The sequence below is a fragment of the Trichoplax adhaerens genome, genomic scaffold (assembly GCF_000150275.1).
Source record: "Trichoplax adhaerens TRIADscaffold_2 genomic scaffold, whole genome shotgun sequence".
NCBI lineage: Eukaryota > Metazoa > Placozoa > Uniplacotomia > Trichoplacea > Trichoplacidae > Trichoplax > Trichoplax adhaerens.
This window is the reverse complement of record NW_002060944.1, coordinates 6,780,750-6,796,380: the sequence shown is the minus strand read 5'-3', so window position 1 is coordinate 6,796,380 and position 15,631 is coordinate 6,780,750. Positions and strand designations below refer to the sequence as shown.

Genomic DNA, 15,631 nt, shown 5'->3' with positions numbered 1-15,631 from the left:
CGCGTATAAAAATACATAATATACTCGAACTCGATCTGTTATAAGTAAATTACTCACGTTGAATAAAGAACCTTCCCAACTTAGTAATTACATATGAGCATTAATCTATGGATCGACCGTTTCGATATCAATTTTCAAAGCTACATCGAGAAGCTGCAGCTATTGATACAGTAAATAATGTTAATGAGCCACTCGATCTAGATAAGATAAATAATTTCAACGATTATTCATTGCGTATATCTATGTTTATAACAATCGCTATTATGTATTATAATAATAGAGCTATAAATTGAAATATCCCTTCAACCGTAATTGACATCTTAAAATAAGCTTTTTACTTCTTTGCAACTACAAATGCTTTATCTTAGTGTGGTATAAAACGTAGTTAAAGCCTTCGAAAGAAGATATCTTTCTGAATAAGTAAAATAGAAACAAGGTTAATATCATAGATTAGGAAAAGTGTGAAAATGCCAAGCTCAGATAACAAGCTATCAGATCAAAATTCTATTTCATTTTCTCCATTGTATCAATTTAGCAATTAATTGCAATAACCGAAAACGCTAATCATAGAAAGAAATTAATGAACGTTCACTTAAAATGACTGATATCAATATAACTTATTCAAATCAAAAAAGAAACAAAATAGAGAAACTAATCATGTTAGTCGTTCATACTTTAATATAGCCTTACTCGTATCGTAAAGTTTCATAAGATTTGTCACTTGATACAATTATTTATCAATGCTAGTAAGTACTATTAACGAGTAAATAATAAAAGCATAATCTATGTTCGTATTCAATAAATATGCTCTATCAATATTTGGTGCTCAAAATTGTCTTTTGAGTAAATAATAGAGAGCTAATTGGCACCACAATACTTCGTCTTTTGCTATCATAATTCACTAGGTAACGTAATTACATACACAACAGCTGTATTTTCCTAAAGTTGAATGCCGAATAACAATAATAAATGTTCAATTTTTATTATGATGATAAAAATATCATCCATTCCCAAAATGGTATTCTATATACTGTGTACGCATATAAAATTATTCTATTAAACACAGAAATTAATAGCTATAAAAACTTGAAATATTGTAATAGGTCAATGTTTGACATCGAGTATTACTAGCAAGTTCATTTTTTTCTAGATACTTTTTACGGACATAGTACCCACTAGTACAGCAAGAAAGAGTTTAAAATTGAAACAGTTGACCTCATTAAAATTGAAATATAAGATGTAATTCCAATAGTACGATCATTTCAAAAGTAGATTGAAGCCATAATACATGGTAGTTATTGTTGTATGATAAAATAACAAAATGCTTAAATATATCTGTTACATCATCTAAAGAAGTTGAAACAGTTTAATTTTCAATACTTTATGATGAAAGCGATATGAAAAATAGATAAAGCCGATTTAGTCAATTTTTTTACATTCAAATCATGCATCACAACATTAATTGTGCTAGCATACATATGCAGTATAGTCTTTAAATCGGATAGGACAATCTAAAATCAATATACTTGGTCAATATACTTGTAGAATTAGCAATAGGTTAAAGTCCTGTTAAAGATATGCTATCCACTAACTCCTGTTTTCATGCAAATAATATACTATAGCGAAGGACTTTATTTGCTAATATCGAAAAGAAAAAAATCCTATTTTGATTGTAGGAAAGTCACAAATTTCCTATAGTAAATCCCATAGCGGTATAATAATACAATTTATAATGCAATAAAACGAAATAATAATAATTTTTGTTGACTCTCGGTAAAATAGTAGTAACAACACAGTTAGACTAGTAAACTATCAATTTAAACTCATATTGCTCATATAAAATCGAATAAAACAAAGTTAATTTGGCTTAAACGATCAGTTATAGCTTTAATCTTTAAGACATGACCATAATTTTCTCCATACTTAGCCCCAATTATTATAATAGAACCAAATTTGACAAAGTTTACTCTTATTGGTGTTACTAGCTTAGTTAGCAATACTAAACTAGGATCAGTATGGTCTTTTTTCAGAAAATTATGTTCAATTAGGCCATTAAGATGATAGAATTACCATAACGTACAAGCTGTTCTACATCAGTATAATAATTCATATTGAAATGCAGAGATTATCTTTAAAATTGTAACCTTTATAATCTTGATATTGATTAAATTTATCCAGATGTATTATACTAATGTTTGAATCATTTTTCGAGGTAATGTGACCTTTTTCTCTTTAGCAATAACGACCATAGGTTGATCAGGTATCGTGCTATCATCTTTAGATAATTTAGTAGACGGATAATGAAAAGGATAGATAGTTTTTTTCTTAGAACATGGGTAGCGTCGATGATTGCTGAATTCCGAGGTGAAACTGAAATCCCAACTATTGCTACGTTTTAGCTGAAAAAACCAACAGTTTCAACTGTTAATATAATTTATTTATCTACATTTTATATTGTATACATTTTTACAACATCTGCACTGCGTATAAACAAAAAGGCCTATCACGAAAGAATCATAATTACCGATTTTCTCTTTTTTGATAGAATTCGATTTAGATCATCCGCTGTATAAATACGGTCTCTCGTTGGATTATCTTTACTATTGTTACTTTTCAATGGATTTTCAGAAAAGGAGCTAGTATCAGATGACAAGTTGCTAAAACTATTAAAATCACTCTGAATCGATCCATGGTGGCAATTGGACTCGTAAGATTGATGTCTAAATAAAGGTGAATGTTGCTGTAGATATGGATGACCATCATCGCTATTTTGTCCTTGTCGATGTAATTTCCGATTTTCACAATGAATGGAAGCCGTTAATTCCATCTGATCTTCTACATCGTCATGATCATCTAATGGATAGGATGATTTAGTCCTAATGTCGTGGACTTGAAATTTATCTTGCATAACAACTTCATTTTCAGCTTGATCTAATGTAGATTTTTGAGGTACGATAGCTGTGATTGATCGGCTGACGGTAATTCGAGCATATTTATTTTGATAGGGTAGAGGTGATTTAAGGGTATGATTTTGATCGAATTGATGCGTTGTATAATCTTCTCCAATTTTATCTAAATTTTTATGGTTAGATGACAGGTGGATATCTGTTAAGCCTGGTGGATAATAATTATTGGATTCAGTCATTCCATCATCTAAACCTTGGCTTTCCTTTGCGCTACTACTACCGGGATCGAGATCGTTGTTTTCTTTCTCGTCAGATTCTTCTAAATGTTTCATCAGGACAGCGACGACAACATTGGTTAAGACGTATTGAGCTGCTAAAACGAAGATCACAAAAAATAATGAAGACAAGATAGGGTTGGAGCAACAATTTTGCTGGCAATTTTCACTCCTATCGCAATTCTCTCTTAAAGTATCCTAATAGAAGGGAAAATTAAATGATTATCAAGATTATCATGTCAAACTAGTAGCACGCTATATATATATATATACTTCTGACGGGTTTATTGATAATATTCATACCGTAAAACATTTCATGCATTAGTATATAACATAATACTCATATTATTTATGCAAAATAATTTTACTTTTATTTTGGAGTACTAAGAATGGATGACTATATACCAACCTGTAAAATACCTTGCCAGTTATCACCCGTTGCAATACGAAATAATGTCAACATAGCCATGCCAAATGTTTTAAAATTAGCGTGCTGACTTAAACCATTACAAGGATTGTCCGTTGTACAATCTAAACAAATAGAATATGATATTAAGTCTAATGTATGCACCGGTTGAACAAAACTATACTCCTAGCTAAATGATGGAAAAGTATACTAGAAAATGACTGAAATAATTTACCTAAACGGCCAAACAATTCAATACCGAGCGCAGCAAATATAAAGAATAATAGAAAAAATAGCATACCCAAATTGACCACCTAAATATGGAAATATTTTGTTTTAACATGGATTCTAATTCGGATCGTAGCAGCGTATCATCTATAATTCAATACGAGTATATCGCTAAGAACTAATAAATACCTGTGGCATTGCATTCATAATCGTTCGTAAGAGAGATCGGATACCCTTTGCTGCTTTAATTAGTTTCAATACTGCGATACAAAATATGGCGCAAGTTAACAGTTATAACAGACAGAATTAGAATTATTATAAGATTAATTAATTTTTCAATATTCCAGAATATGAATGTTATAGTATAACAAACTGAATACACGATACATAACGATATAGACAATCGAAAGTCTAGATTTCAACGGAGAGAATCTCCAAGATGAAGGCTTTACTCTAATTATCGTTATGAAAAGGACCTTAACTAAAGAGATAGCAATTTTAAGATAATGTTTTGATATACTTACTTCGTACAATTCTTAACAATCTCATGACTCGAATAATAGTAGGATTAATTGTTGGATTGCTAAGGACCTGGCTTTCGATAATAATACCAGTCCAACTTAGTATAACGATTAACAGGTCAAAGATATTCCACCTACATCAAATGCGAATAGAAATAATAATGAAGTATACTACATACGAATCAATTAAATAATTACTATGATCACTTTTATTACTTCTTAGCGCACCAACTTTGAAAAATAAGACTTTAAATTTTTAATCTAAACTGATTTTAAAGTAAATACTGAACACCAATTATTGTAAAAAATTGTCAATTTTAATATAGGAAACGAATATAAGAGAGCAATAATATACGTAGATGCCAAGTGAAAACATTAGCTACCATTTTATTCTATCCATCATTTAATATTTAATCTTACCGATCTCTGAAATAATATACAACACCAAATGCCACTAAATGGATTACAGCTTCCAATGTAAAGACAACAGTGAAGAAATAATTTGCATATTTATGGACTTCTTCCCAAGCCTAGATAATTGCAGAGGTTATAATATTTAATCAGTATCCTGGCTAAGATAACTAATGCTATTTGCAGTTAAGTGGTCTGTAATGTTATAGTTATAGATTACCTGAGACATTTTATAGTGCTCAGTCGCCATAAAAATAATATTAACTGCAATCACAATGGTAATAGTAATGTCGAAATAACGATGAACACAGAATCGGTATAACTTTCGACGCCACGCTGGATAATCTTCCACTGGTGGTATATGATTTTTTTTCTTCTCTTTTACTTTCTTCTTAATTATAACTTCTAAAATAGAATAAGTTAAAGTTAATTGTGGCGATCATGACTGATTAGAATTAGGCAAACAGCTTTAATAGGGCTATACTATAAAATTGTTCTCTAACTTCCGTTAAGTTGAGAACTTATACTATGCAAAATATCTGGGACACACTCTTAGCATTTGCTTTATTTTGATTCTTTTTAGCTCGTTGTAACTTTCTATTTCTTTTCTTTTCTCGCTGTCTTCGCTCATGTTCCTCCTGGCATTTATGAAAATTTTCAACTACTACTCCAACAAACATATTTAATACGAAAAATCCAACCAATAAAAGGAAGGAGATGAAATAGAGTAAGACCACAACGTTATGATTCTTCTTTGGCTAATCAAAACATCATACAGGGATAAATCAAATAAGTATATTCGAAATGGTAATATTTAGTATGTGAAGCTAATCGTAAAATTATCTTGACAACGAAAAAAGATTACAAGCTTTGCAAAAATTTGCAACCTTCTTCATGAAGTAATAATTTATATAAAATTAGCTTCAATAATCATTGGCGATGAAGATCATTAATAATGTCACTGTTTAAGCTTTTAGAACTTACTTGCAAATCAACACCTCGGGCATCAATGCCATGATATGTAATATCCATCCAGCCGTCTTTACTACTAATGACAAAAAGTGATAGAGAAGCCTAAACAGTTCAAAAGTAGTAACTTGGGTGTTAGTTTAGTTAGTGAAATAAATTAAAGCATGATCTTTGTGAATATATCATGAGGATAATAGAGAACCCTTAAATATACTATAAAAGTACTTACATTGACTAAATCATCAAAGTTATACGGTCGATTAACCCATTCTGATAGTCCATATTGCTCAACGCACTGAGTCTTATTTTCCACATCATCAGTAGCTTTACAGTAGTAAAATTTGCCGCTAAACAACTAAATATTGCGATTTAAAAAGTGATATCCATATTAACAAAGGTGTTGTTAATTGCTAATTCTATCAATGTTCAATAAATATTATAGCTAATTTAGCATATTTATGGAACAAATTCAGTAACAAGATTACTACGTTATAATTATTGCTCTCTAGTATTTCTTAAAGTAATAAATGCAATATTTCTCACCCATGTTAGCATTTTAATATTAGCTAAACTAACTTATTTAAAAATTATAACTTGATATCAAGCTTATAATTATCAAACCGTAGCCTAGCATTGCCAACTTTTAAAATAACTAAATCTAACATATCTGCGGACTCATATTGATATTAATGTTGTCAAAATTACTATGTCAAGATTAATTCTACCGGCATTGCTACATTAGGACAAAATTTGGACTGTAACAAGAGAATTTTTCTTCTATTTAGAAAATTGGATATAACTATCTGATAAATAATTCATTTTACCAGTATATAACATATTAGAGCTAATGGATGTTGTTGATATTCTGTCTATTAAATATTATTTCTTATTATGATAAACTCTATCGCTGCTCGCAGCATTAAATCGTAATTACCTGAACTCCTAAAATACCAAAAATAACAAAGAAAGCTACACATATTATAACAATGTTGCCAATAGCTTTCAAGGAAGAGAATAGCGTTTGAACGACCAGCTTCAATCCAGGAGCACGATTAATAACTCTATTAGATAAATTAAGAATGGAATAGTTAGGTCGATAGATAATGAAACAAAATAATCTAGTTGGTAAATAATGCTATACACCTATGATTAAGAAAAGCTCTAACACAATCCCTTCACTAGGTCAGTAATATAAGGAGGTTAGTATAACCAAGCTAATTCTTCTTAATTGTATTTTAGATGTACTATAAATGTGATAATATCCACTAGCTGGAGCTGCTTTTCCAAATATGGATTACAGTATGAAGCTTAAAAGGCTATTGTAATAGCTACTCCAAAAATAGCAATTTCCAACGTGTGCTTGCTATACATGAACGAGTCTACATAAGACATTCATATTCATAAAAAATTATCTATAAATTTGATCTAATTGGTCAGATAGTCCATATAGGTTAGATATCTTGATAGTATTCAATCACAAGGAAATCGGGGAAGGAAGCCGTTAAGAATTAATCGTTAATTATCATTTACCTGAGTGGACGTAAGGTGCGAAATCCACGTAGTATCCGTAAAACTCCCAAGATATTAGAGGCACCACCAGTATATGTTATAATTAGATCCACCCATGAAATAATAACCAAAAGTAAATCAAGAACGTTCCAGCCATTTCTCAAATAGCTTTTATCGCCGGTTACTAAGCCCAAAGCTAGAACCTACAATCCAGCAATAAGCATCATTAGGACTGACACTACCGTACTAATTTAGTTTAAACGAAGCAGAGAGAAACAACCAACCTTGATTATCATTTCGCTTGTAAAGATGAAGGTAAAGATGATAACCATCAAGTTTAAGAAATGCCTTTCCTAGTAGTATAGAATTTAATTTTAAAATTTATTTTACTCTATTACCTGAAATGCTCATATACCGTACAGAATAAAATTTCATGTAAAGACAAATTTTGCAAAATTTCATTTATTAGTACAGTATATCTCGCAGATGAGACGAAATTATTTCAATAATGCTTATTGCTTTCATTCTACATACCATACTATTCGGATCTATTCCTGGTCTTTCCATGGCCAATGTAACGCAGTTAAAAATGATAACTACCAATATAATACGATCGAAGTAGGGATTTTTAACCACATTTTTACACCATTTCCGAAACCTGAATTAGAATTGTTTAGGTCAACTTTGGTAATTTTTTTGATAGACTTTGTATTTTATCATACTTTGATTTAACACTGCTTTAACTAAGCCTGGAAATAACGATAAATTAATATGCTTAATTAATTTATTCTCTGTCTAAATAACGTTTAATTATTGTGTTATAAAAATATTTGATATATAAGTACGTATAATTAAGATCGCAAAAAGATTAGGTTGACATTATCTCCAAAAAGCGTGTATAAGTTGATATTTAAAAACAAAAGGCTAGTAAATGAATCAAATAATCAGATATTTATTAACTTGTTCCATCATAATTGCTGTAGTTACTAAAAATATTGGTTAAGAGAAATAGTCATAAGAATAATTTCCAATACTCCAATACTGCAACAGGGAGTATTTTTTTCAAGAAACCGAAATAGTATTATTTACAAAATTCTAACCTATTTTCTTTAGGTAGTATGAGCAAGGAATGATTCCGATGTCTTGTTAGCCAGTTAGGGTTATTCACTTCTTCGGGGCAAATCCAATATTTTCGACGTATTGCTTGCCATTTCTGTTTTGACTTCTAAATATATACGATAAACGATGGAAATGAATGTAAATTTAAATTTCTCTGCTATTTGAATACTGATACACTACAGTTTGTGAACTACTTATTATAAAAATTGTAAGATCTTACGTTTCGTGATTTACTATATGAGTTAATTGTAATTATATCATTTAACAGGATTTACTGAGACTGATTTAGGATGGTAAAAGATAAAAATGCGTATAGTGATTGCCAATATTAGCATAGATCTCTTAGTAGTTGTAGTATCAAAAAATAGATGTCAATTACTTTATACTAATGGCAAATCTAAACTTGCATATTTTCATATTTCCAGGAGGAATGAAATAAAAAGTCGATATCATTAATCTCAGGGATAGAATTAATATCGATAATCAGTACTGACCCATGGCATCAGGCGTCTTAACTTTGCAAATTTATTTTTGCTCTGTGGTGGATCTCGAGGACCAATTGGAACGCGACACGGAAATATTTGGACTTCATTAGGATCTACCAGATTTGGTAGTTGTTGTTGTTCTTCTTCTTGATTGTGATTGCACGATAAAGACGAAGATTGGAAAGTTCGTATATAGAATTCAGTTTGACTATCACCATCTTCTTCTCTCTTGTTTGACTGACTTAATGCAGATGATTCCATAGCACAACTTTGATGATCGCAAATCGGTGTGCTTTTACCATAATAACCTTCAACAATTTGTGTAGTGGGAATTCCTTGCAAATCCTTACCGACTTGATAGCCTGAATTTTCATCTGGAGCATTTACCTGCCGATTGGCAGGTTGATCCTCTGATCGTACATCAGTAATACTGTCACAATAGTGTTTTAAAGCCCTTCCCATTTTAGCAGTTAGATCTTTCTTACGATTCTTTTCGTCCTTGATTAATTTTAATTTTAATAGAATATTATTAGCGTATATTATTAGGCTTTTCTGGATTTGAGGACTAGACTAGTATGAATAGCTGGCTATATATATATATATATATATATATAAATTTAAGCAGTCTACAGCATTATGTTCCTTTAGATTAGTCAATAAATGCGGTATATAGCTACAGTAGTTAATATGAAGAATGTCTTGGAAACATGATAATATTTGAAAAGCATATCAGCTATAACCAGAAATATTGATATATGTATTATACCTTCTCCTGCTCTTGGAAACCGTTAACTAATATAGCAACCAATAGATTAAGTAGCACATAATTGCCTAATGTGACCAAAGCTAGGAAGTAAATTGCAGCCCATTTACCACGAGCTAACATCCCATCATACATGACGACGTTCCAATCTTCTTGTGTTAAAATCTAATTTTATATATGCAAGTAATATGCATAGTTTGAAGAAAAAAAGCTTTTTATTTAATAATTAATTACGAGATAAAATTACTACGATTTAATGTACTAATAGTGTAGATTGCTAACCTGAAAGACCGTTACAAATGCCCATAGTAAACTATCGAAATTTTTACGCGAACAAACGACTGGGCCATCCTTTACGCGTGCTAAGCAGAATCGATTACCGAAAAGATGCATTCCTAATATGCTGAAAGTGAACATAAATAGGAATAGTAATCCAAGAAAGATGACAACATTATCGAATGTTTGCGCCATGACCATCATTTGACGTTGTAGTGTTGGCAGAAAGCGAACAATCTTAAAGATTCTCAATAATCGGAAAGATCGTAGAACAGATAATCCCTTGCCATCAGTAGCAATTTCAACAAGGCTAACAAAGATTAAAACGACACAAATACAAAAATATTAATCTTTATGGTCCAGTTAGAGAGCCAGGAAATAAAAGTAAACATTACTTTTATAATTATGGTACCGCATGTAATTTAAAACACCTCTAAATTAAAATTAAATACGATCACTCTTAGCTCTTGTTTCGGCCAATACATTACTAAGTAATTCATCACATATAAATTAATGAGCTAACAATCTCTATCATTTTTAACTTGCAAAATTTACTTTTAATTGTACGCATCGAATGATTTAACATATTATTTGATTCATGATCATTGGCACTATAATTAAAGTATAGTGTGGATATAAAGATTAAGAATTTCACTTAGGTAAACGGTTAGATTGATATTAATTCTAGTTTATCATTAGACGCGCATTGTTAAGTATCATGTGAATCTTCTAGTCATTAAGATAGTCCATACGCTTTCTACTTATAAAGTAAAAAGCTAGTGATCTCTACTATTTAAAATGGTCAATATTGCTTTGAAACTGACTACCGAATTATTTTAACTTGCTGACTATATTATCATCATTCGATCTGCAATAGCACCATATTTATGTAGTAGAACTAAAATGTATCTATTAAATTATGATGTATCGAGTATATAGATTCATCTGACTTATAGATTTTAAGCTGATAATGCTAATTTTCTATTATAATTCTCACCTAACTATGACAATGATGGCATCGAAAACGTTAAAACTATCTTTAGCGTAGTGTAGTAAGCCCAGCGCGAAGAGCTTAAATACCATTTCCAGGGTAAAGAATATCGTAAAAATGATATTGCAAACTTCCAAGGCTTGGATTTGATACGTGGGCTTAAGATTTTAATGTTATAATACAATAGGAATTAGTATAATCAAGATATTCAGACGCACGAATATGTCCGTATATAAAAAATAAATTCTAATATCATTTCTATATCTCCTACCCTTATAGCATATTATTCGTTGTCAGTTATCACGATAACTGTAATTTTATAGTACAGTAGGATAATAACGATTTTGAATATTTAATAGTAGGACGAAGTGAACTGTAACTATATACTTAGTCATCGCCTCTTCTCCAATTTAAAATTTATTGCTAAGCGCTTTTATAAGATTAATTTACTGGAGGCCTTATTAAATTTGTGCTTGTGCATATATGTAACGAAAGAATTTACAACTGCATTATACATTGTTAAAATTGATTTTACCTGATTATGATGCTCAATAGCCATTACAATCGTGTTGGCGAGAATTGCAAATAAAACGATTAAAGAAAATTTTTGACTCTTTGTGAATATACAACAGCGAACTCGAAGTCGTCGGATCCGCTGCTTTAATTTTTGATAATTGGTAAGTTTATTGGATAGATCGGTAGTCAAACTTACACCATCCGGTTGATGACGGAGTTGAAAATTGAATAATTGTAATTCGGTATTACTTTCTAACGGATGGATAGGTGTATCGCCGTCATTATCAGTTGTTCCATCGTATAGCGAATTATTGATTGCAAGATCACCATTACGCTTTCCTAATCGATCACGAAGTGCTGATTCCTGATAGATTTGGCTGGTTGTAGTAGTATTCTGAGAGTAAGATCGTTGACGCCAATTATCTAATCGAAATGCTAAATATGTTGATCTTTCAGTACCATCAGATAAACATGATCCGTCTATATCAGGCAGAAAGAAATTTTGATGCAAGCGATCTAATCGCTGATCATCAGAAGTAAATTTAGCATTTCCATTAACGCGGCTTTCACTCATAGAGGTTGAACGTTGATGGCGAGAGCTCCATTTCCTTTTACATATTAGACATCGATTGTATAAACGGTTCCAGCTATCATAAATAGGGATAGAAATAAGGATTATTATATCGTTGTTACAGGATTATATCGTTCTATTACTGTGTGATAAGGTCTTAATCCTACGATTATAGTACTTTAAACTTCATTGTAAAGTCGCAATTTGGTTAGTTTAGACTACATAAAGAAACTTATTGACAAGTTTTTAGCACAAGATTTTAGCTTCAGAATTTATTTACTACACCGAAATAGCTACATTTATTTTTTTAGTAGCTTACCCTATCAGTTTTATAACAGTACTTACATTTTTTTTAAACATCGACTATAGAATTGCTGGATCAAATATGCTATGTATAGTATTATGCGGCGTATTAAACGAATTGTTTCATTATAGCATGTCCGCGATTCGGCGCTGCTAGACAATGTGCTAAATGAGCCACGACGAGATCTTATAGCAGATGGGCTATTTCTTGCTTTTTTAGTAACTCTACGTTTAGTTTCAGAAAATTGCGTAGCCATAACCACCAATGTAAAATTGAGTAAAAAGAGGGAACCAATCTGTATTTAATAACAAAGAATATTAGTGATTTAGTATGCATTGACGGCTAAGGTTCTATATTCTAACTAATAGCATGGATTATATACATAAATAAATCTATATTCATATATGCAACCTGATGTACTCCATTAATAGGTACCTAAGGTTATCGTGTAACAAATTAATTTTTGAATTTAAAATTTGCTTACCAATATTAAAATTACAAAATAGATCCAATCTATGGAAGCATGTCCATCTTGAATGGCATACATGATATCTACCCATGCTTCTAACGTAATTACCTAGCCATGGATAATATACAACAATTATTTGCCCATTATTTACATTTTATATGATGTTCTGATCTGAACTTTGATCATATTTTATCAAGTCTAAATACAATGTATTTATAATATATTATAATATTATTTTTCATCACATTTATTACGTGCAAATAGAACTGCATGATCATTCACTATAAGCACATATTCATAAATCTACAGGTATGAATACTGAATCTACATCTAGATCCTTGATGCAACATTTTTCGACGATCATTATATCTAAAGTGTATATTCAACTTTAGTTTCAAATACTGAAAGATTCTACCTGAAATATTGCTATAAATGCCATAGCGAAGTTGTCAAATGAAATATTATCGTAGAATATATTTGGTCCGCTGGTACTACATGTATCGTAGAACTGAAGATATTCTGTACATGTTCCGTCCCCATACTGACTGGCTAATGTTTGGTTTGTTATTTTGCATGTTAAGTCTAACGTTAGGTTGGATAATGTTAGATCTCTACAGTGATGGATCCCATTATACTCAGGTAAGCTGCAAACATAGTCAGGATCTTCGTAGCTCGGTAAATAGTATCGATATAAAAAGATGCTAGGTAATGATAAAAAAGTCATCGTTAATTTAAAATACTCACACCTATAGTATATAATTTCAGCTATAACTAATACATTCAACTAGCTCTAACATTAAATCTAATTTAAAGTTACTGATCTTTATAATTACATGCATCGAAATACGTAAAATAAATATAGAATAAGTCTAAAATACAAGAGATTGGGAAAGGAAATAGAAGAATACAGAGAGATAGTTTTAACTCGTTACTGACATATAGCGGTAAAGGTAGTACTATGATACTTGCAAGACCTTACCCTGGTGGCGCAGTGATATTCTGTTGTAAAGTGCATCGGCTACGCAGAATACCTTTCCATAATTGAACACCAACGATACCAAATATAGAAAATACTATGAAGCATAACATTAAAACATTGCCAAGTAATGGTAAAGTATCTAGTAAGAGATTAACCAATAACCGCATGCCTATAAATTGAAAGATGGAAAAAAATTTGATATTAACTAGGATTGCATGGATACGCTTTACTCAATGTCATCGAATTTCCAACCCAAGTCATCGTTCATTAGATTGATAATTTTATTGCCCTGATAGAAACAATGTATTTGCTATATGGTTAATAGAATAAAATTACTTACTCGGAACGCGATTAATTGCTCTTAGTGGTCTTAAAACGCGGACTGTACGTATAATCGTTAAAAACTCTCCTTCATTAATTAAATATTCCAGGCATCTAGAAATTATGGCAAGAATTTTGATGCATTAATCACAATAATATCTCACTTTTCATGAGATTCTACGTTATATTGCTAGCAATAAGCTTTGCAGAATTTATTTAGATCATCAGTTATCAAGATAGATAGGGTGTAGATCTCATTATAGGTAAGATAAGCATATAGTATTGAGTATTTATATTTTACTGTGCCCTATATTCTAGTCATGCTTAGCCGCACTTGTAAACTTGACTAACTTACCCAGTTAAGACAATTATAAAATCTAATCGATTCCAGCCACTTGAAAAATAGGCATATTTACCAAAAACACCTAAAGCGACCATTTTGATAATCATTTCTACTACAAAATAACCAAATATAATATTGTCGACCACACTCGTTATTTGACATGTGCTATCCACGCAAGTATTATTTTTAAATTGACCAGCTGGATTATAAGAGCCTAAAGTAACGCAGTTAATTAAGATAACGATGATTGTAATTCGCTCGAACCATGTGAGAAAGCAAAAGTTAAGGCCAATACTTTTAGAATGAGGATATAAAAATAAATAAAAGTTAATAATTATGCTACGCATATAAATACTATAAATTCAATATATATTAGATGATACGTATTACATGATTTGCAATTTTGATGAACTAGTCGTCATTATTAAGGTACAGTATAATTATGACCAATCTTTATAGTTAGGTCATTCTGTATTGTAGATAATTTTAAAGACTGGTAAACTAATGAAGGGTACGCGTATAAAGTGGCTACTTGCAGAAATGAGAGAGCTAGATATAATCAAGGTTAATTAAAGACCGAATTCTATCTAACTACTTGATAATATTAAATCCATCTATGAAAGGATATCTCCATTGGGATAGTTTAACAAAATATTTCCTTGGCCATTCGTCTTTATGTAAATACCAGCATACAACTGGATGAATTTCATCATCAATATCGGCATCATCGTTACTATTAATCTGTTGTTCTGATTGAAATTCTCTAATTACATCGTGAGGTTGTCGATAATTATCTGCTTTATAGTTTTGATTTGTTCTATCTTGTTGTTGGCGGCCTTGTTGATATCGATCATGGGCTGATATTGGTGATAATAAATCAGGTGATTTAGCTTTTCCATGATAAGGCAAATCCTGATGTTTATTCCTATCTATGGCATGATGAGAGGGTTGATCAGATTGATAGCTACTTGATGCAGCAAACCTTTGATGACAGCGATGGCCATTCGATGACATATCAACTAGAAGTAATAATACAAGATTCCAATTAGCTGATAGAATAGAGAGCAATGTCATATTATAAGTGAAGGCAATGATAGCGAACGAAATATCCATTTTATTTGCATGACTTGAATAAAACATCAAATTGCGATATAAAGCTTATTAATAATCTAGAATAAAAGTAAAAAAATTCTCATCAAAAGTTTCTGAAGTTTGATCACTTCTTTTCCTTCTCATTTCTCTTAATTACGGCTCTAATGTAATAATGTA

General features: G+C 30.9%; 1 protein-coding gene across 1 annotated transcript; it reads right to left on the bottom strand.

Moving 5' to 3' along the window:
- Window positions 1-3,205: 3,205 nt before the first annotated feature.
- TRIADDRAFT_21513 (uncharacterized protein) lies at window positions 3,206-14,709 on the bottom strand (the record flags this gene model as incomplete). Its single annotated transcript, XM_002109508.1, has 26 exons — window positions 3,206-3,379; window positions 3,591-3,712; window positions 3,823-3,901; window positions 4,005-4,075; window positions 4,340-4,470; window positions 4,757-4,866; window positions 4,968-5,138; window positions 5,275-5,505; window positions 5,732-5,821; window positions 5,946-6,071; window positions 6,651-6,777; window positions 7,247-7,409; window positions 7,506-7,578; window positions 7,760-7,883; window positions 8,326-8,447; window positions 8,839-9,174; window positions 9,596-9,757; window positions 9,875-10,178; window positions 10,866-11,017; window positions 11,395-11,824; window positions 12,292-12,545; window positions 12,735-12,827; window positions 13,135-13,420; window positions 13,699-13,867; window positions 14,039-14,133; window positions 14,375-14,709. Coding segments are annotated over 26 exons (4,530 nt in total), but the record flags the coding sequence as incomplete, so codon positions are not given.
- Window positions 14,710-15,631: the final 922 nt, after the last annotated feature.